The 22,851-nt window shown below is 40.0% G+C and overlaps 1 protein-coding gene across 2 annotated transcripts in view; it reads left to right on the forward strand.

Annotated features, from left to right (window-relative positions):
* The window catches only part of magi3a (membrane associated guanylate kinase, WW and PDZ domain containing 3a), a 106,625-nt gene that overhangs the window by 52,905 nt on the left and 30,869 nt on the right, over window positions 1-22,851 (forward strand). For both annotated transcript variants that reach the window (XM_026154301.1, XM_026154300.1), the window contains exons 2-3: window positions 13,254-13,370; window positions 17,414-17,533. In XM_026154301.1, coding sequence (XP_026010086.1) covers window positions 13,254-13,370; window positions 17,414-17,533 — 237 coding nt within the window. The remainder of the gene's footprint in view (window positions 1-13,253; window positions 13,371-17,413; window positions 17,534-22,851) is intronic.

Here is a 22,851-nt window from a genome sequence, read left to right on the forward strand (position 1 = left end):
CACATTTCCAACTCAGGCTGTGCAAGGGCGCATTGAAGATGGACACAGGAGTATACCTTTTACATATGGACCTGCAAACATAAACATTTTTTAACCGTCACCATGACTGTGTTCGTCCTAAACTCCTCCCTTCCACATTCTTGACCTTAGGTTAACCATGTGTAATGTTCGCGTTGCACATCTTCGGTCGGATGCTTCAGAAGATCGTCTGTGAAAAAAATAAGCCAGATAATTATGATTGAGAGTCAGTGGGAGTGTGTTGGTGTGTTGTGGTTGGGGTCGTCGTGTCCTCCAGCATTTAACATTTAGCTGAAATAACACAGGGGGTGTGTGCTCCATGTTGGCCCGCTGTATCAGTTAGATTTTTGACTCACCCTTCACCCCATAGGTCATTATTGAAATCACGCCGTACTTTGTAAGGTTTAGCTCTCAGAGGGATGATCTAGCCTTAGTTTGTGTGTTACTGCAAACTGGTACAACTGAGAACAAAGCTGTGTGTTAGCTGGAAAACTCACATGGAAAGAATCATCTAACAAATTCCCACCTCCCCCCACTGGAATGTTCTGGCAAGCTATCTCTGTGACATAATATTAATAACAGAGACCAACTGTATATATCAACTGGGAGATGACTCGCCTCCATTAAATCAGTTCTGACTGGATCAGTCCCTGAGCTACACAACATCATGACTCATTCACTCAGGCTGGGTGTCATTATTGCCATGCTCTCCGCATGCACTGTTTGCCTGACAGAAAGCACCTTCAAGATTCTAATAAAGTGGCTCAGGGCTCTGCTTGTGATATTTGGTGGTGGATCTGACAAACACGTATGTTTTCTTTTCGGTATATGGTCTTAGCCTCTTTCTGTCCCACTGCAAAGCGCCCTATAGGGAGCGCTTTGAATACATATTTTCAGAGAATTTGTTCATGTGCGTTCCCTCTGTCTGACACTTACCTACAGATGCATAGACACACATATCCATACAGTGTGCACATGCAAGTTGCCTGGAGCTAAACCAGTGTCTAGGAAAAGGGTGGTGAGCCTATAAAGTTGGTATATGTAGAAGTTTATATAATGGCATGTATTACAGTTCAGGTCAGTCACGCCAAACGTTTATGACATTACATAAGATTACATTATGACTCTTTTTTTTTTTTTTTTGGCTATTGGACCCACAAATTTATGGTGGGTAACCTTTTAAATCTCAAATGATGGTCAGGCTTCTAGCCTTATTTCTCTTCATCTGTCTTGAAGACTAACTGTGCACACAATTGTTTGGCCGTTAACATGAAGGTCATCCCAGGCCTGTTTATATAGACCTTTATAGACAAACGAGCATCTGAAATTGGTCACAAAAACCTGTGAAACGCAGATCCAGATGTTAATGAGGTCATTCATGGTTCTATCCCAGAGCAGTTATTTTTGCATGTGTATGATCACGCCGTGCTCTACTGGTGCACAACAGGAACAGTCTCAGAACCTTTTGATCCCACCTCTTACACTGTGATCTCCCCACATACTTTGCAGTGTTTATAGAGACAGTGTTGGCAGACTCAGCCAACCTCTACTTCTGTCGGTTGTGTGACAACATTGTGGACACAGATGTTGATTTTGATATGCTCTAGTTCGCCCCACCCTACCACGTCCATCATGCCTAATCCATCAGTCTGTCGGTCATGTGGAGGAATTATTTATTAAACATAATCAATGTCTGCTATGTGGAAGTGAAAGAATACAAATCAGAGACGGCCTCAAGAATGGCATGAGATAAATATTTAGTTGACATTCAGCAGCTGTAGGGAGGTTTTGCCTCTCTGATTCTCTTCATATCTGCTCGCTGGCATCTGGCTGCTATAACCTTTTCATCTGCTTTGTGTGACTGATGTGGCTGCCCTCTCCTCCCAGGGCATACACCAGGTTTATTGAGCAGCCCCTCGTGTGTCTTCAAAGAGTTACAAACATTTAGTCTATGAATTATCTGTATCTAGTGGCCAAGCGATGTTTGTAGGCATGACTACACTTAAGTTACACCTACACTTGTATATATGAGCTATAAAAAAACAACAACCTTGCACCGTCATTCTAATTATCCTCCACACACACATCGTATGCACACCTCAAACGCACGTATGAGTGACGGAAGATGAGCGGTGGGCTAAGATTACTGAAGTTCAACTTGCTGACTCATTTCAGTGATAGGTGAGTGTCCTGTTCTGCAGCCAGGCTGCTACACATGATAAATGACAGTAATGTAGGAGAGTGGTTTCTCTTCATGCACACCCTCCCAGCATAGCCTCCTGGAGATGGACGACAAGGATCAGGTTGTGATTGTCTGCCAGAAATAGTGGATACATCATTCCCCGGACCTGGAATTGCTTTTTAGCCATAGCTACTCATGACAGCACATGCTGATGAAGAAGAGTGAAGGTGCAGTCAAGGACATAGTGATGTACATGAAGAGGTTACAGTAAACTGAGTCTGCATTTTCATGTGTCTAAGTAAAACATGTGGTTATAATCACTTATGACCAGACCAAAAGTTATTTTTAATTGTTGTTTTGAAGCTTTACGGCATGTCACATGATTGCCTCAATTGAGGAAGTTTACTTGGGATGCACTGATCAGCCAGCTAAGGGCCACTATCGACTGGTTTTGCTTTAGTCGTGACTAAATTGCTTGCTAAGTAGCAAATACTCTTATGAGTTGTTATTCTTCATTAAAAATCCTTCTCAAGAGCAGACAAAGGCACATCAAAATATTTAAAATAACTAAATCATAAGTACTCATTATGCAGAATCGGCTCTGAGGCTTCATAATTGCTTACTCAATGTTAATAAAAGTCTACAGACTTCAGAAGAGGTCAAAATTTCATGAAGCATAAAAAATAAAATGCATCTTTCCATTATAAAAGACCACCTAGTTCTTGGTACTCTCCCTTTTTAAATAGCTTTCATAATTATTGAGTAATTACTTACTGACTAATAAATGTAATTGATTCAGCACTAATGTATGCAGATACAGCTCTGGTGTGTGTGTCCGTGTCAGCAACATGCCATTTGAAGATGTGAGTCGAGACTCGAGACAGCATCTGGGTCAGCCAAGCAACAAGATGCACACATCAAATCAGCAACTGCTGCTCCTCGGGCGGTGCTTTCCAATACAAAACACCTTCTGCTTGGCTGTGCATATTATTAGCAGACATGCGAAACATCACTGCTGACTACCCAGGGCATTTTAGGCAAACGTTACGCACACACACCCACGCACATACACACTGTATGCAAACATACGAAATCACGCATCGCCAAATGTCCAGAGTTTAGGAACTTGGCAAATTCCTCTGTCATGACACATCCCTTGTAAATAATTCTTGTACCACATTCTCACGATCACACAAAATGTTAGGCGTCTGATACATTTCATTGCCACATGTTTAGAGTACTTGTCGAATTTTTTTTTCTTTGATGAAAATCAAAATCAGTGTGTGTGTGTCAGACAGAAAGAGAGAAAGGGAGAAAAGCCGGAGAGACTTTTTGTTTCCCTGGGGTTCTCCCTGATGCATCAGGGAGCATATTGTCAGTGACAGCCCAAGTTATTGAGGCTAAGAGCGCATCATTTTACTTGCTCTGTAGAACTATAATCCGTAGAGCTGCAGATGCTACTTTTGCCGCTTTGGTGCATTCTGAAGCAGAAACAGATTGCACGTGTTTTACAACTTTAGGAAATCTTGTGCATTGTCCTTTACCTGTCGTGGATTTTTTTGGTACGCCAGTTCCTCCTGTAATCGTAAATGTCTGTGGTTGGTGGAGCTTGATAATTGTTAGGGTGCAAATCACATGTATTTGCAACATCCACCACTCTTGTTGTTGTTGTTGTTGTTGTTGTTGTTTTGACCACCTAGATCTGTATGAGAATCCTTCCATCTGGTCCCTCTCATTCCCATTTTTCAATAGGAAGCTGACTGATCTCTCCTCTTGTCGCTTCTTCATTTCTCTCTGATCCACTGATGACAATGAAACCCTTTGTCTCCCTCTCCATGCGGCGAGATGTAGCGATGACTATCCCAGAGATGGGGCAAGAAAGATTGTTCTGGTCTTTGATCTCTTGTTTCTCATTAAACCCCTTTGGAAGCTATTATTTGTTAGAGTGCATGTGCGCACATGCATGCTCACGTGTAGTGCGAGGGAGCGCTTTTGTTTGTCTGTGGGTTGTGTGGGCCTATAATAGGCGTATGCGTGTGTCTGTGTGTGGATAGACAGACGGAGGTTTCAAACCGCAAAGATAGCAAACAGCAGAAGGCTTTTTGATGATGTAGCGTGCAGAAGGGAGCTACTTCTTTTCTGGCCTCCACATAGTAGATCAGCAAGATGAATAATGGGTCGAGGAAGAAATGTGTTTGAAGGCTCTCTTTTTAACACACACACACACACACACACACACCTTCATTCCATAACTGTTGTGCATTGTATTTTTATCTAGAATTTTTATCTTATTTGAGTGCCTCAACGAGGACTTGACTCACTGTAAGAATTTTGGAGCTGTGCATTCAGAGTAAAAGTGCTGTGTAGAAATGAAGATGAAAACTATCAAAACAAACAAGTTTCTAAAGGACACCTTGTTTAAAAACCTGTTCTTTTCTTCCTTTTTCCATGCATCGTTTCTCTTGCTGTCATCTTTGTATGGGTCTGCTGCCTGGTAGTAATTTTGGAAAAGCACGTTTGAGTCCTCTGCTGTAGTGGACGATGGAGGTCTCTACAGCTTGTTAAAAGTTTGCCGTTGTTGACTTTTCTTCCCTGCTTTTTCTCTGAATCTTTGTGAAAGGGGGTCCTTACAGTGTGTTCCATAGGCTTTTGGCCATACACTGAACTTGGTGTAAGATTCACTCTACAGAGTGATAAAAAGCAGCCAACCTGAAGTAAAAAGTGCACTTACAGAAGCTTGGAAAGTAAAGCGTCTGGGCTTCTTTAAGTTTAAGATGCCAACTGTCTGCCATCTATAATCCAGTTTTGAGATCCCTTGATGCCCGCTCACATCCAGGGCCCTTTGACTTCAGTAAATCACATGATAGGGTGGGGCTAGGCTTCACAATGGGTTCACCTGAAACCTTGGCTGATTGTGACCCACACCTGTTTTCACACCTTGGCTCGCCTTCAAGTGTGATTAGGTAGAGGATCAATAGGGGATCCGTGACCCTCTTGGGAACACTCCCATGGGGCTTCAAATCTGGGACTCTCCACCAATTGCTCTTAGAAATGAAGAAGCTTCTCGGATGAGAGGTGAAACGTCTTCAAGAAACTTAAAGTCCTTTCCTTTCCAAGCTCCTTAGACTATGATGACCTGGATGACTGAGAACCTTCAGAGACATACTTACAAAAGCTGTACCTTTTAACATTGCAATTTAAGTGACATCTACTGATTAGCCTTAAAGTACCTTAGGTATCCCAAACTGATACTTACTCTCCTTTTTGACACTAAAATTCTGAAAACACAATGGTACCAATTTCTTTCTTCTGTACCATTAGGTACTGTAGGCAGTGTATGCAGTTCTTCAGGAACTGAGGGGGGCAGCACATCCTAGTTTGTCATTACTTGCTGAAGAAGAATGACACCCACAGACACTGCAAAAACTGTAGTGTATGAGGAAGATGACAATTAACTGCAGCTGCCACAATAATGCTGTCACTCACCTGACTCATAAAGGCAGCCCGAGGCAGGTGATGATTTATTCACTCAAGGTGTGCTTTTCAGCCAAAGGGAAGAAATTCTCCCAGTTTAGCAAAGCACCCAAAATATCAACATCCAAATCTGCTCATAGAATTAAAAGTAAATGAATTCACAGTTCAACATTCAACCATATCCTTCTTATGTTATTCTGAAATTTAAGTTATCTGCAGTAATGTTAGTAGGTTACACGGCAGCGACTCTAACATTTCAGTATCTGTTCTGTAAACAAAATATAAGATTAGCATTTTAAATAAATGATCTGCAATCACTGTGCTGGTGATTTAACTTTTTTAACTTCTTAAACATGAATTCTTCAATAAATACATAAATAAGGTTTAAGTTCATGGGATAAAAAATTTATTTTGGTGTTGAACTGGGTTTTGAGAATCCACTGGTTCTAGTACTAGTACATTATGTGTTGCACAATGGAAGAATTGTAGCATTTACTAATTAGCCCAGAACAGGAAGTAAAGCTAAGGCTGCTGGGACCTACGTTTGTTTTAAAGGGTTAAGGAAAATATGTGTTTTTATATAATATTGCCACTGTGTTAAAAAGTCATGGTTACACCAAAAACATCCTGTGGGAATCACAAATATCTGAAACAAATTTCATGGCTTTCTGCCATAGGTGTTTGGAAAAATCTTAAAAGTGATTAGGATACATCCTCTGGGAACCATGATTATCTGTACAAAAGTCTGAGCTGAAGTACATGGCAACATATATCACTGGATAACTTCAAAATAAGCTGTCAGTAAAACCATGAAACACCAATCATAGGTAGGATTAGGTGATATAACGATAGCTATTTCTGTGTGGACCAAACTAATATAACCTGTAATCAAAAGTTATATTGGTTCAGCAGCAAATGCATCTCTAATAGGATACAGGACAGCTGTTTGTTCCTGGATTTTGGTATGGATGACCTCCAATAGCTGATGCACATATAGGTAGTAGAGGTGGGTGTGTCAACTGAGTTGCAGTGGATCTGACAGACTGCAGGGCCAAGAAATCATTTTCTGAGAGAAGTGGCTGGAGATAAATACTGGGTGAAGGAGAGTTTAATGCCACAATCTGTCAGTCTGCTCCATATCACAGAAAGGGGATAGGACAGGAGAGAAGAGAAGACCTGCTTCTGATGACTGTCAGGTGACTGTGACTGTTCTTAGCCTCCCTGCCTCAGCTAAGAATCAAAAGGCAACCAAAAAGGCTTGCCTGTAGCTTTGTATACATGTATGTATACGTGTATGTATATGTGTGTAAATCTATAGAGATATAGAGATTGATAGATATAGATCTATAGATAGGTGTGTGTGTATGTGTGAAAGGACAATTTCAAGGTCACTTCTTACTGCCTGGAAAACAAATGCTTGTTACTTTTATTGCATGTGGTTAACTATTGACTGGGGAGGACAGGGTACTTTGAATTAATGTGAAGTCACCTCATTTGGCAAGAATTCATCACACCGTACTACACAGACTGACTGGCTCCACTGAAGTTTTGATATGGCATGCACACATGCTCTATGTATCAATATAATAGGTGTAGACTGTTAAATGAGCCAAGACTGCACTAAGCCAGTTTCATCTCAAACATGTAAGTAATGGATATTTAGTACAGTCAGCCAACAATTGCAAGTAAGCCACCCGAATCCAAGAATATATTTCTGAATGCCGAGTGCTTTGGGAGACCATCTGTGTCTACTGCCAAGTGCACTGATGATTATTACACTGACTATAATAAACCTATAACATTAAGTCCGCATTCAATCTGTAGCATGACCATTCCTTTCAATTACCTGCTAAAAGAGTTCATTGCATACTTCTGCCAAGGGTGCAGGGATAATGATGCTGTCCTTGTGGCACACCAAGCTCACATAATATCATGAAGAGTCCCTTCTCCAGCACCTCATTTCCTCCAATTCTCTTATCAATAGGAATTTGATACTTATCGCCGATAAATCCTGTCATTCAACATTCTGTAAAGTCTTGATTTTAAAAGGTGAAATACTGAAACATGTATCTTGTCTAAAAAAAGTCTCTGACCTGGCCATTAGTTACTTTACAGCCAAAACACCCACACTGTGCAGTCTGACCTTATGTTAAGATATGGTGCCACTAATTGGATTTCAAGAGAGATCTATCTAACCTGAAGGGAGAAGGGCTACTGGGGACATTGATTTCCTTCATCTAACATTTTTCATCCCAAAGTGTTCCTCCATCCACAATTAATCACTTGAGCTTTGCAGCACTAATTGACTTCACACAGACTCCCTTTTCTAGCCAATTAAAGTACAGCTCTCAGCTTAAACAGTGGCCACACGAGCGAAAGATTTGTTCTAAAACAAGAAACAATCCACACCTCTCCAACTTCAAAGAAGGGTGTTTAAGGAGAAATGCTGGTTTTATTCATGTCACATTGATTGGGCAGACATGACACTGAAAGATGAGCCCACTGGTGTAAAACCCACCATGTCTGTATGCCTGTTGCTCTCTAAAGGGAAACCAAAATGAGCCGTAAGTGTTTATTTCATTTTCCTCTACCTTTTTAGTATAAATATAGACAACCGTGTTTCCAAAAATCTGGTGATTCCTCTGTCTGCCTGTCATACAGAATGAGGCAGGACATTCTATTGTCCCAAGTTGCCAAATGAACCTAACAAGGTGGTAATTAGCAGATGGTAGGGGCTTTCTCACCATTTCTGGAGCTGCACTACTGTCAGAGAATTGCCTCATTAGACGCCCACTGACACCCCTGCTGGTGACATCTCTTCATTGCTTCCTCTCTCATTTTGGAAGAGCATTGTGTCTATGCAAGCATATTGTAATTTAACTGCCTGTTTACTGGATGCCTGGGTAAATATCTGTATTGCAAGTGTATTGTTTTGGCCCCGGTGAACCGAGAGCATGCTGGTGTGCCAAGTCGAGCTGCAGGGTTTTAGCAGAAGACAAACAAAGATGGATAGTTTTACCTGAGTGCTCGGTAGAAAGTTTGGAAGCTTATTTGTTTCTGTAGTTGAAGATAGTTTTTTTTTTTTTGAGTCAACCTAACTTCTTTCTCATGATTATATCAGTCTGAACAACAGATTAACAGCTAATCTATTGCTCTGCTGATGATTAAAATACTACGTAAACTATTAGACTTGGTTCCACTTTGGTCACTAGAAGATGAAGCCTATCAAAGTGATAATCGATAGGCAGCACATGAAATTATTAGCCTATATCTTTTTTTCAATGGCATGTCTTAAACTGTTGGATGGATTGTCGTGAGACACTTTCCCCCAGATGAAATTTCAGTTGATGGTGTTATTTCTTTCAAGACGAAATGCTTAAAAAACCCATTACTGTCATCCTCAACTGTGCTTTGCTGGTTGTGTGATTTGGTACATTTTAACACAGTTTTTCTAAGAAATTGAACATAGTCAGCATTATACCTGCTAAATTGTGTTAGCATTGTGATGAAGGATTATGTAGAAACAGTCTCAGTGCTGCTAGCATGCTTCTAGGCATTTGATTTTATTCTGTTTTGTTGTAATTATGTTTAAAAAAAAATCCGAAGCACCTCATATTTCTAAATAAAAGTACATTACAAAGGATTTGTTCTGCTTTAGCATTTCATTGTGCACTTTAAAGCAGGAAAGTTGTGTACCCATCTGCTAAGCCTGTCCTCCTGCTCCTCAATATGTGACCTGAAAACTAATGGCAGCTAAATACAAAAAGAAGGCTTGGCTTGTATTTGCCTTTATCCTTGCGGCAGAAGACAGGTGAAGAGGCACTATAGCGACAGGTAGATGCAGACATCCATTGAAAGCAGAGGATTGTTATTAGAGCAAATAAAAGGTTAAGTGGCTAGCAGTGGAATAGAGAAAAAGGAGAGATGCAGGGAGGCCTGATAGCAATTCAGAAAGTGATCTCAAACATAGGTGTGAAGAGCCCCGTGGGGATCTGCCAGGGCTGATGAATCTCCACAGAAAGGGCGGCACAGGCATGCATGGAGTGGTTGAACAATGATTAAAAGGGAAAATGAGACAAGCATGGTAGATTTCCATGTGTGTTCCCATGCATCATCATTAATCCTCCGTGCAAACGTCACCCACTTCGTGCACCTTGTCCGCCTTCACTCCCTTTGTTTTTAATAATTCTCCATCCTTGAACTGCAGTTCCCCTTTTCCCCAGCTGCTCCCCTACACTCCCCCTGTGTGAGAGTGCCTAATAGCCGGATGACAAGGCACAAAGGCTTCCATTGTGTCCCACATGCCTCGTACTACTACCCTGGCAGGCCAGTGATGTGCTGCCTTGTAACCTAGCAGGAAGCTGAGAGTCGCTGCACTCCCCCTTTCTCTCATTCTCTTTCTGTCTCTGGAGATATGATGTGGCAGGCTAACGCAAGCTGACAGGCAGGCCACAAAGGCTACCCTGTTAGAGGCTCTTGAGTAGGAGTTTGCTTTGGGCAGTGGAGGTAATTTGCATGTGTTTGTGTGTAAGTACGAGAGAGAAAAAGAGATTGATTTTTGTTGACCCTGCGTTGTATCTACACATAGTTGCGGGAATTCTGTGGTATCGGTTAGTACCCTCTGTTGTCCACACTGAAACCAGTTGATCTTCCAAGGCCTTGTGTGAAAATAGATTTGGGGTGGGTTTCCCAAGCTTGATAAAAGCCCTGGCGGAGGGGTAATCACTCCCATCTACACAAGCTTGACCCAGTGGGAGGGATGGGATGTATTTTCTTTATGTTTATTAGAATTTGGGGTTTTTCATTTCTCATAGCTTCTGGGAACATGGACCGCAGGCTTGTGGCTTTTGTGGGGTTTTGTTGTGTATTCAAAGCCAGGCAGCTTTTGTTTCATTGACCTAAATTCCTTACATTCATTGTGCCAATAAAAAGTCTATAGAGTTACATAATAGATAGCCATGCTTCTCCATGCCTTAGCACTTACTTGTACCACTGACATGCTGCAATTACGGTACCGTTTCAGCTTAAGCAAATTAGCAGGTACATGAAGGATGACTGGAAGCCCCAAAAATTCCAAAAACCTGCCTGTGCCTTCCTGCAGAGCACAGTGCCACAGTACTGAGTTGTGTTGAGCATCCAGTAAACAAGAAATTCAAAACGTTTTATTAAAAAATATTCTCACCACCACTTTTTAAGACAACATTATCCTGCTGATCTGCAGTCCTAGCATTACTTGTTTTATCCCCTTAGGGAATGAATAACAATGAATTTAATTTACAATATTTTGGAATTAGGTGGGTTTTTATTTTGTCTTATTCCCCAGCTGCCTCGGCTCTCCTTTAACACTTCCGAATGAAAATGTCATAAAAATATTGTTCAAGTTTTTCTTGAATAGGAAAAGCTCTTACAGAGTGTGGGATGTGTAGGATGCGCCACAAAAAAATCATTACTTTCACTATGGGAATATTTCTCTTTGCTATTATGAGAGTTGGATTTTTTTTTCTACATTTTATTTTCTACATGTGTCTGTATGCGTATGTGTGTGTATTTTGTAAATTAGTGAATACATTTGAATGCAAAAAAAAGTTTTTAGTTGTTAATTAAAATAATGATGCAGAGTACTATTTCAAAATATTTATGAGCAGATGAGCCAACAAGAGAATCGCTCTTACAATTTGTAAAATTACATATTTACATATTCTGCTGGAAGACGTGACTGACTTAAGCTCCCCACAGTAGTTTAATGTCGATCTCATTTGGAGTCTGTCATTTTCTGCATGACTTGTGTTTGATTTGTCAACATTTCCTGATTTGGATAAGACATCTGCTGGATTTCACCACTTCTGTCAGAGACTCTGGCAGACATTGGCACATCTTGGCCTTGCGTTTCTGCATTTTGGGCAAAGAAAAAGGGACAGATGCATAATACAAGACTTGATTCTGATCAAAGTCAAAGTGTTTTTTGAGAAGAAGAAAAAACCCCAAAGCCAAACAAATGGCATGACAATTGATGTAGATATCACATCCTTGTGCCCACTCCCTTAGTCAGCAGCGTCAGGTTAATTGTGTACCCCCTGCTAAGCAGTGGTGGAGAGAATGAGCTTTGATGCCCGCAGTGGTAGTGAAGACGTATTCAAAGCACATCCTGCGTGTCCCTTCTTCAGAAAGAAACTTATGCTCCACACACAGCTTGAGACCACACAGTGGAAGAGTCTAACTGTAGCAAAGAAGCACAAAGGATTTTGCTCTTGGTTTCTTTCTTCTCTCTTCATCTCTATGATATTCCATCACTCTAAGAAGAACTGTAAATCTTCTTCCTGCACTCTCTTTCTCAGACTTTCCTTCCTTTTCTTTTGCTTCTAAAAAACAGCCATCCTAATGTTCTGTTCCTGTTTTGTTTTTTTTTGTTTGGTTGTTTTTGTCGTGAGTGCATCTGAATTATTACTACAAAATTGTCCAATTAATGTTTAATCAGATCACTCCCCACACTTGGATTAAACTGCTGTTCCTACTAGGAAATAATAGTGCTAATGTTATGCTCTTGCCTTTTGCCATGCGTCTGGATTTTTAACGATAGAGCTTAATAAATATTTAATCATGTGACTAATAGGTTTCATTCCGATCGGGATTGGATAGAGATCATACTATGTACATTTACTTACAGTTGTGTGAAAAAGAAGGTTTTCCAAATGAGGACACAATAAAAAAAAAAAAGTGTTCCTTAGCAGGTCTTGAATTACATAAATATGTATGTCTGATGGGTTACATTGATTGACTGAACCTACAGTGGTGGGGAAAAATGTATCTCAAGGGTCTAACTCATCGATGATAAAGGTGGGCATAGCTACAGTGACATCATCCATTGGTTTCTGATGTTCAGCGTTAAAGCCTTGAGATCTTGATTTAACAAACAAACAACAAAAACCCGTTTTTGACAAGGAGGGGTGTGTCTGACTGTGAAGTGCTTTGGCTGGCAGCTAATTGGTCACAAGCCGTTATGTAATGAGCATACCAAGGCCAATCCTCCTTTTTTAAAACATAGCACCTGTGCTATCGCCATCTGGTGGCCATCAGATAAAATTGGCTTATTGTTTGTGATCTGGAAGCTAGGTCCATCTTTTGCACAGTTTATTGCAAGTGTATCTGTAACCTGTGTATTATTCTCGAGCACGTTTCAAAAATAAAGTTTTTAACTAAAGCTTGGGTAAAAAAAAAAAAATCTATTTTTATTTCTTTAAGGTTTATTCTTTACGTTAGCATGATAGCATGAAACATGACAGTGATCATTATTGGAAGCGTAAAACTTTCATAGACTTGCATGCTACTATGTGCTACTAATCACATAGTATCAGATGTAAATATTTACTGTCCCAACATGTGGTGTTTTTGATTTGGGCACTGTAGCAGGGGTTATTGATTAGAGCTTTCCAATATTGTTGGTTATAAAATAAAATTTCTGATTATCTTTTTTAATTGTCTTTAAATGTAAATAATCAAAATGGTGTTTTTAAAATGTGTGTAGTTTGGAGGCCGTCCAGTGTGAATTCATAACTCAAACTTTTCTTTTCTTTCCCTCCAGGTAAAGTGTTGAATACTGATTTGCGTCACTACCTCAGTCTGCAGTTTCAGAAGGGCTCCCTGGACCATAAGCTCCAGCAGGTGATTAGGGACAACCTGTACCTGCGTACCATTCCCTGTGAGTAGCTTCCTCAGCCTTGGGCCCTTCAGTCTTCTCTCTCTGTCTGGGTCTTCTTGTTGCCCTCTCACCTCTCCAGATGGAGCGTAGTCTCTTCCCATCTGTAGCACTACCTGTTATGCATTTTCCTCCAGGCCCTCCCTATTCTTTAATTCAAATAAACCCCTTTAACTTGTTTTCTGTTAATTTCTTCTACTTACACTTCAGTATTATAAACTGCAGATTTTCACTTCTTGATCTTACCAAAATTTGTAAAAGCACACAGTCCTATGAAAACCTGAATAGGCTTTTATATGGATGTCTACATAGGTAAAATGTATAAATATAGACTTCAGTGCTTGTGGAATAAAAAAGGGTGAAAAACTTTCAGTGTTTTTATGTTTAATAATGGAGTTTTGCCCTCGTGTATATGAAATATTTAATTAAGAGAGATGTTTGTCAGTTTCTGATTGTTGTCAGACCTTGGTTGTGTTCGATTTAAATTCAGGAAAGAGTAATTCTACATTTTCTTCCCTATTTACTTTCCACCCTCTGATTTTTTTTTTCCCCCCTCAGTTTGAGTTTGCTCCACTGCTTCTTTTGGAATATTCTGTGTTAATACCCGAGTGATTTAAAAATGGACAACAAGGGCAACAGGCGTAAATGAACGAGCAGCTGCAGTTCTCTGGGATGCGCAGCTGAGTTAAAAAAAACAAAACAAAACATAAACAACAATGTTTTTGCCATTTATCACTGAGACAGCATTTATTACTTGTGCAACTCACAGTTAGCATTTGGAAAGCTTTCACTTCTGACATTTTGCTTGTGGGGGACATTATTCAAAAGACAGTTGGAGGTGCATTTAAGGAATATTGCTGTGTAGAAGTATCACTGATTAATTTGAGATGCATATTTATTTGTGTCTTACCGAATAATCATGCTTGCTGTCGTGGAAGTTTCACAGTAGTTTAAAGTTTAATCATTAGACCTCCTCTCCTAATTACAGTGTGATAAATAACATCTCAGTCTTTTCTATCTCAAATAAAATGCAAATGTTACATTTTCTCACATTATCACAATGATTATCACAGCTGAAAAGCCAGTGTTGTAGTTGTACCTGCTTGTGCACATTTGGGTCTACTTTAGTGAGTTATTGTGGAAGATAATAGAAACTGTGAACCACGCGTATCAACACTGCGGTTTGGCTTCAGTAGCTCAGCATATGTCCGCTGTCCAGTTTGCTCATTCAGGCCTGTGCCAGTGGCTTATCACAGTGCACTCAGCCAAAGTGACCCTGTGAGCAGCCTAAATAGCCATTACAGCATGATGCCATGCGCTCATTATAGCACTCCAAATAGCATTTCGGAGTGACAAAAGTATGACTTTGCTTTTCTGCTGCACACAGAGAAGCTTCATTAAGTGTCACTCCTGCCTCCCACAAACTGGGGCTCAAGCCAGTACCAGGGGTCTAGGTCACCCAAAAATCCTTAAAGCTTCACTAAATTCCAACACCCAACTCTACCGTCTACTATCGCTCTCTCCTTCCCTGGGTATTAATATCCATTGCAGCACAGCACTCAGGCCCACTAGTCTCGCTTCACGATAAAACACCAAGGAAGGATGGTGCAAAGGTAAAAATAAAGTGCCTCAGGTTTTCAGTCAATTGCAATTTCTATTTTGAGAAGTTTAAAAACAAAAGAAAAAACTAAGCATAGCTGTTGCACTGAACTCTTCACTTACTGTTTTCTACTTACTGTAAGTCTCAGACAACTGTGGATGATGTGTGCCAAAATGGACAAGCTAAATGCCCACTTTCGAGTGTTTATTGTGTCTTCACTGTAGCTATTGAGCCAGCAACTGTAACCAACACTCATATTTCCATGTCCCTTCATGTTAGCGTTCTGATTTATTGTGTGTTTATCGTATATTACAGTCAAACTCACACAGTCTGACTAAAAGTTTGAAGTTGGCACTATGCGATCAAGCATCTGTCAGTTTACAAATGGCAATCCACGTGCTTCTTTACTCATTCTTTTTTGTTTTGCTGCAATTAGCATCTTGTGGGCAAATGCTTGTTGTTTCTTCTGGTGCTCCACTGAGTGGGTGTTCAACCTGCAAAATACAGTTCACGACTAAGAAAATCCATGAAACACAGTTCATATCTAACACTGGAGAGCTGGATTTTGATGTGAAGTCAGAATAACCTCCACAGACCTACTGTATCAACTACATTTACTTTTTGTTTTTCTTCTGTTTTGCTCCTGTATTGTTTTCATACAGTTGTTTCATCTCTTAAAAAAATCAAACACATAAACTAAAAGTTAAAACAGGCTTGTATTTTCCGGTGAGAATTGGCAGCAAATTTCTTCTGGTGCTCTCTTCAAGGCTCCTTCTCCCAGTGCTCTTTTTTTCAGGTGGCAGTTTCAGCAGTCCTAGCAGTCTCTTTCCACTGTCTAACCACTGAATAACAAACTACACATACAGTTTTATTTTTGCTATCTCTTTCATGTTTTAAAACTGTAATGTTATTGTTTTCTCCTTTATTTTGTGTTATTTTGGGAGGTTTCTGCTACCTTTTGCAGTCATGTTGCACCAACTTCATATGAATACATTTACATGATTGTATAACAGGAAAACCGATCCAGTGTCTTGGAGTTTGTTGGTAAGGTAGCTGAATTAACAATAAATAGCTACATAATACATTTCCCTATTCCTTCTTCCAAAAATGAGCTCATATATCTTCTTCTTGTGATTTTTATTGGTCTCATCTGATTGCTCTGTTTGACAGAATAAAAGATTGCCTTTGCAAGAAACTAAGCAGTTTCAGATGCGATGGCTCACACTGCAGTCGGGATGGATGTTGACACAGAAAGAAAATGAAGAATGGGGATGGGTTCCTATTAAGCTCTGAGTTAAAATCCCTGGTGCCTGCAGTGCAGTCAGATAGCAGAGCGGTTTAGCTGAGGTATTTCAAAAGGCCTGATTACATCTAAGATGATGGTAAGAGCAGCTGGCGTGTTAAGGAGCATTAAATTATTTTCATAACAGTAAGTTTTCAGTGTCTTGCCAATGAGACCATCAACAAGGGAAAATGTGACACTTTTTAAATCACAGTTGCAGCATGGTACTACTTAATGGCTCTTTGCTGGAATTGAAAGTGCTTTAAGGTTGCCTGTTTCAGGGGGTAAAGGACTGTAAAACGAAGGAGAAGGAGAACCAAGGATGCATTTGGGGAAAAAAGGGAATTCTTCTTTCTCGATTATTGTTTTAGGCAAAGCAACTGCCACCGATCATAACCATTGACATTTGGAAATACACTGCAAGTATGCGTGATTTGCTTGTTGTTGTTGTTTTTTGTTTTTTTATTCTTTTTTTTTAGTGCAGGAAACAACTATTGTGGCTAATAAATCAACAGAAAGGGCTTTGAGGTGACAGTGCGTTATATTCATTTGAATCTATTCACAATATCAGTTTGTGGTTTGTTGATAATGAGGTCCCATAAAATGCGTTGCATAAACAAACAGTTTATTTAGGTAGCCGTAGGCTGGCATGTCAGAAGTGTACAGCACCAGGATGTACATTGGATTAGTTATTATTAATTTCGGAGAACTAATTTCCACACAGAGCAGACATGCAGATGGTGTTATTATTTAAAAAAATATGTGTAAGGTCAACAGAGAGCTTTCTAATTTTTCTCATTTATCGTGCTTAAAGTGGTGCTGTTCTACACAATCAGCGTCAAAGTATGTAATTAAAAATCTTGTTCATTGTCATCACTTGTACTTCTTCTGTATTGTGACAGCTGTGTTGCTCTGTGGAGGACATTTTTTTCCCTCTGCTTCATATTTGAATAATGAATTCATCGCTTTGCTGTCCCAGCTTTGTTGACTATTCATGATGCAGACACAGATTCTCCCCTGAGCATTGTATTTGGACTTGAATCACATCCCTGTGGGCATGTTGGATTGAGTGTCACTTCCAACCCCCACTCCCACCCTGGCGATGAATGGCACATTCCACTTGTTTGGAGTTCCTACTGTATTAAACTTTCTCATTGTTGGCAGGTACTACTCGGCAGCCTCGAGAAGGGGAGGTTCCGGGAGTGGACTACAATTTTATCAGTGTGGCGGAGTTTCGTGAACTGGAAGAAAGTGGACTGCTGCTGGAGAGTGGCACCTACGATGGTATGTTCTCATACACAAGGAACACAATATTATGGAGGGGCCTGGATAGATAGTTTACTTTTAAGTGGGAGAAATAGGGAGTTACAAAATATCAGACACACATCAGACCCTGACCTTGGTATCGAACTATAAAATGATTTTGTTCTTTTCGGACTTTTGTCTGGTTGTTGATTGTTGTGAATACCAGTTTTTCCTCTGAGCATAAAATACAGCCACTTTTAATCATTGTTATAAATAATGAGAAACAAATACTGTACTATTATAGGGGTAGATTTGAAGATTGAGTCATACAGACAGCCACAGCCACTGGCAGTCACTGTCAAACTTTTTGCCCCAGGCAACTGCTAGCAACTATTTTTCAAGATGTTGCTTGCCAGTGCGAAATTGGTTGCAAAGAGGTATGTGATGCCGCACCAAAAACCTCCATGTGATTGCCCTTTGGTTGCTAGCAGGTAACCATGGTTGCCAATAGTTTGCAAGATGCTGACTCCAAACACTCGCCAAGACGTAGTAAAAATTTAAAAAAGTGTGATGGAAAACAGAAACTTAGACAGTTTGTCTTCAAAGTAAAAGTTACATCTTTTGAGGTGTGCTTGCTGCAGGTTGAAGAATAAATGTTGAGTGTTGGAAGACAAGCCATCGCCTTCCAGTAGCCAGTAGCAAATGACCAAAGCAATTACAAGGAAAATTTTGGTGCAGCAAGTTCTTTGTCACATATCAGTCTCTAGGCTTGTGTGACTAAGGCTAAAGATGGATTTAACTGTAGTGTGACCCCTGAATTGGTGCTAAAATCATGTCTACCATAATGAAATCCTGCAGATGTTCTGTTTTGCCATCGCACCATAAACAAACCACATCAAACAAGACAACTTTTCATTTAAGATCACTCTGCTCAGATTGTATTCTGGCTCAGTTGACATTCTTTTCATCGGCCTAAAGTAACTGAACCAAACTGGAAAACACTACAATTTCTGTAAACACTATAAACACTGAGGACAGACCAATGTCCCAGTCCATTCCAGTCACCAGGGTCCTGGTTATTAGTTGTCTTGTGAATTTGCTGAGCTGTACTCAGTAAGGTCATCAGGTGAAATCAGCACATTGCCCGTGTCATCAAACTGCCATCCTAAAAATGAAAGAACTGGAGATAATATATCCCCAGATGGCTTTACCCCATTCACCTACTCATGATGTCGAAAATGTGTTTGCTATGTAAAAGCTCTTTCATCTGCCCTCTGTCCCACATCTGCTCCTGAGAGACTGGCCCTCCAACCCTGAGCCTATGAGCCAGTGCTCGGGATAAATAATGGATCCCCCCCTGTCCTTTTCTGGCTAATGTAACACTACCATGTGTGTATTGAATGGAATAGAAACACAACCTCACAGAGTTAATTATTAATGCCAAGCCTTTTGCTCAATAAACTTCCACACAGACCTACAAATAGACAGACATACTTTAAAGCAGGAAGTGAGAGGGTGAAATATTTGACCTCATAATGGCTGGCCTTGGTTAGTGAGTCATCTACTTCACATTGATTACTAGTGGCTCCAGGCTTTATATTGTAGATGGTAAAATTAACATGCACACCATGCACATTATCTGATAATGCATGTTTTCAGAGGTCCCGTAAAGCCCATAGCTCTTTAGGGTTTTTTGTTGATGATTTATTAAAGCACATGGATATTTTCTTTAATTGGATTAAGGGTATAGTACCCACATTATATATGATTTATGTTGTTTTGTGTGTCTTAGTGTGAAAACTGTTTCTTTTTTCCTTCTTGAACTGAACTTTGAATGTCAAAGGTTCAGGGAAAACAACAGTGAATCATCATTTATCACTACCTCTCCCTTTCATGACACGCTTAGTACTGTTTGTAGACAGTGCATTCACTCTCTACTTTAATAGCATATAAAGATGTGGTCAAAAGCCAACAAGACACACATTAATGTCATATTAATTATGGGGCTCTTAATGATTTCCTTGAAGTGTTCTTTTTCCAGGATGGACTGATTAAACAGAATATATCTTTGGAGACTTTAAGGAAACAAGAATTGGGTGCACAAGTTTAAAATTATTTTGGAGTTTCTCAATGTACCAGTACTACTGGCAGCAAAACAGCCCCAGACCATGATGCTACCACCACTGTGCTTCACATTTGGTACAATTAATTTAAGTAAACTTCCAATTCTGCCAAGAAAAGTGTTCAAATATCCAGCTAGAATTATGCCAAAGGTTGCTGATGTCTACCAAAAGCAATTGGTTGGGCTATATCTTGCTACAGGACATTTAACCAAATATAAGTGAGGATGTATTTATACGTCTGACCCTGTGTGGATTGGAGAAATTCCCAAACAATTTAAAACCTGTGGATCCAGTTCTTGTTTTTCAGTCATTAAAGAATGTACCCTGGAAAAAAGAAAAGTTCCATGAAATGGTTAAAAACCCACAATCACCATTACCTCTGAGACTAATCCTTCAGACCTGTGAATAATAGTAGCATGCTGTAACCAAGACCGAAACTCACTCTTGCTGCTCTACTAAAGGGAGTATTTGGTGGAGGAAAAAAAGTCTTTCACAGACTTTCAACTCACTAAACAACAATAGGAAGTTATTTAAGAAGGCCATTAAGATGAAAATACTTAACTAAGCATGAAAGAGGAAAATTGTGTTTTCAACAATCTTGCTCTCCGCTTTCCAGGGAAGTATTAGCATAAAAGTTGACTCAGCTGTTGGGGAACTGAATGGAGAAACTAAAACTACACAAAAACATACAGATTGGTTTGCCAGTATTTCTTTTACAGAGAAAGTGTCAAAGTGTAACACTTATGTTGTAGCTGAAATTGATTTGGGTGCCTGTATGTATGTGATTTAGGGCATATCCGACTTTATGCCCCTCACTGTGCAAGGTAGAGAAAAGCCAGTGGTATGAATCATTCATGACAGATGCTGCAAGCAGAAATGGACCAGCAAAAGTCAATAAAACACTAGGCCTGCTACAGCTGATTTAATTGGATTTCATCTGGAAATTCCAGTGTTGTTTTAATTTTAATATCTTATTATTTCCTATGTTGTGTTCAACATTCATTTAATATGAATTCCTGATGCCACGGGATCCCATTATACTGTGAGCAATTATTAAAATCAGTGGGCTACCTAAATTTGTGGCTTGTATGGATCTGGCTATGCTTACATCCTCATCCGTGATTGTATTTAACAAGACTGCCATGGGAAACATAACCTTGATTACCTGTTAGAAGGTATAATCATAGGTCGGTGCAAAAATGGCTTGCTGGATGCACTGCAAATATAAAATACTACATAATGACATACTGAGGAAAAAGCACAGGACATGATTTACAGACAAGGCTGCACTAGGGTCTTTTTAGCTGACGGTTACAGTCTGAAGTTGCAGGCCCACCAGGGGATGGTTTGACAGGGGCTGAAAATGATGAAATCCCTTTGTTTGTGCAATGCCAAATTCATCCCCCATGACAATCACAGACTTTAGTGGAGAAGAAATGACTGTTTACGGCCTCCTTGTTTTGCTCAGCCACACTGCCTACAACCATTTTATAATAGGATATTTTTGGTGTTATAGGCTTTACGAAGTTCTGAGACAAAGCTACATAACTGTGGATTAGATTTGTAACAATGCAACAGGCCAGTTTTCACAGAAAAGGGGGGTATAAAGGTGCTGGACTGGCAACTGCTACGTTTGCCTATTCATGGGAACTGATTAAGAAGTAACTCATCTCTAAGGAGTACAAAAGAGATGGTATAGTACTCAATTAGATTTTTGCACATACAAAAAAGAAAAAGGAAACATAGAAAGGGAAGAAACGGCTGAAACTGAAATTGAGGAAAATAAAAGATATAGAAAAAAAACTAGTTAGGATTGACAAGCTCAATAATAAAAACAGGAATTTACAGTAAAGATATGAATGGTGTTTAATACATTTTGGGTTTCACAACACAGACTCAGGAAATGAACATAAACTAGAGAGGAAGTTCATTTATGAGAGGCAGGTCAACAGTAGATTGCTAAGCTGTACACACACACAAACACATGGAGACCGAGCAGGAGAAAGCAGAGTTGACAAGGTTGGCTTGTGAAGTGTGAGCATCCATGCCAAGCAGGGCCTACACCCAGTGCCAAGGCTGGAGCATAAGAGACGCTTCACCCGCCTGAGGCACAAGCAATCAGTGATGAGGCCTGGGCAGGCTGGGCACTACCCAAGAGAGTGGAAGGCCATCCTCAATGATTAATGAGGGTCGGTGACTGCAGCCGGCAGGTTCAAAGAGTCAGAGGGATAAATGTGGTGAGGGTGGAGGGGGCGGTTGTGGTGAGAGCTGAACCAAAGCATAAATCCTTAAGAGGTTTTTCCCAAGCTTCCACAGTATAAGGGATGTCTCCAATTTCCTTTTGTCTTTGAAAACATCCCCACAAAACATTTGCTAGCAATTCCCATTACTAAGTGACCCTGACTTCATGAATTCTTGCTCTGTAGCATCAGAGCTCATAACAAAAGTTTCTCTGAAGGATAAAGTAGGATTTGGAGGAGTTAATTCTCCCTGCAAATATAACTGTGGTAACAGTTGTACTCACATTTTATTCAGTTACTCACAAGTTGGAGATGTGATACTGTATTCTGGCAGCTGCTGACTAAAACAGATGGCATGATATCTACACACACACACACAATCTGTATACACATTCTTTCCCATCAATAAACACATGAGGACTGTGGATACATTTCGTCTTGGGGTCTCTGGGGAACAGCAGCCAAGTTTAAAAACGTGTTCTTTCACACAAAACTGTTTCTTACGAGCAGCAAACATACCCTTGCATGTTTAGTATGAGTGTGTGGCTGTGTAATCTTCTGACAGTGCCAACCAAGTGTTAGCTGAGTTAAAATGAAAATGACTTTGCTTTACACTGTCCATCCACCACTCACCACCTATCTAACAGGTGCTTTAATGTAATAACACTATGCTGAACTTGTTAGTACTTTGAGAATGAAAATTCACAAGCTGTTGATGATGGATAGTAATACGTTGATCCACTGTGATTTTCTGTATTTGAGACAAACTTTCCCTCAAGTATGTTAAATATAGAAACCAAACTGAGATGCATATAAATCTCATCCAATGTTTGTGAGTGGGTGACTTACAGGAATTTGGAATTCCAAGATCAGGAGCTTGATCTAAATCTAAGCTATTAGGGAACAAAAAAGGGGTTCCTACCTAGATAAAATAGTAATTTTTACTCTAATTTCTTTCTGTATTTGCTGCTTCTTGTTACATTTTTTTGGTAGA

This window comes from Astatotilapia calliptera, chromosome 20, assembly GCF_900246225.1.
Source record: "Astatotilapia calliptera chromosome 20, fAstCal1.2, whole genome shotgun sequence".
Classification (NCBI taxonomy): Eukaryota; Metazoa; Chordata; class Actinopteri; order Cichliformes; family Cichlidae; genus Astatotilapia; species Astatotilapia calliptera.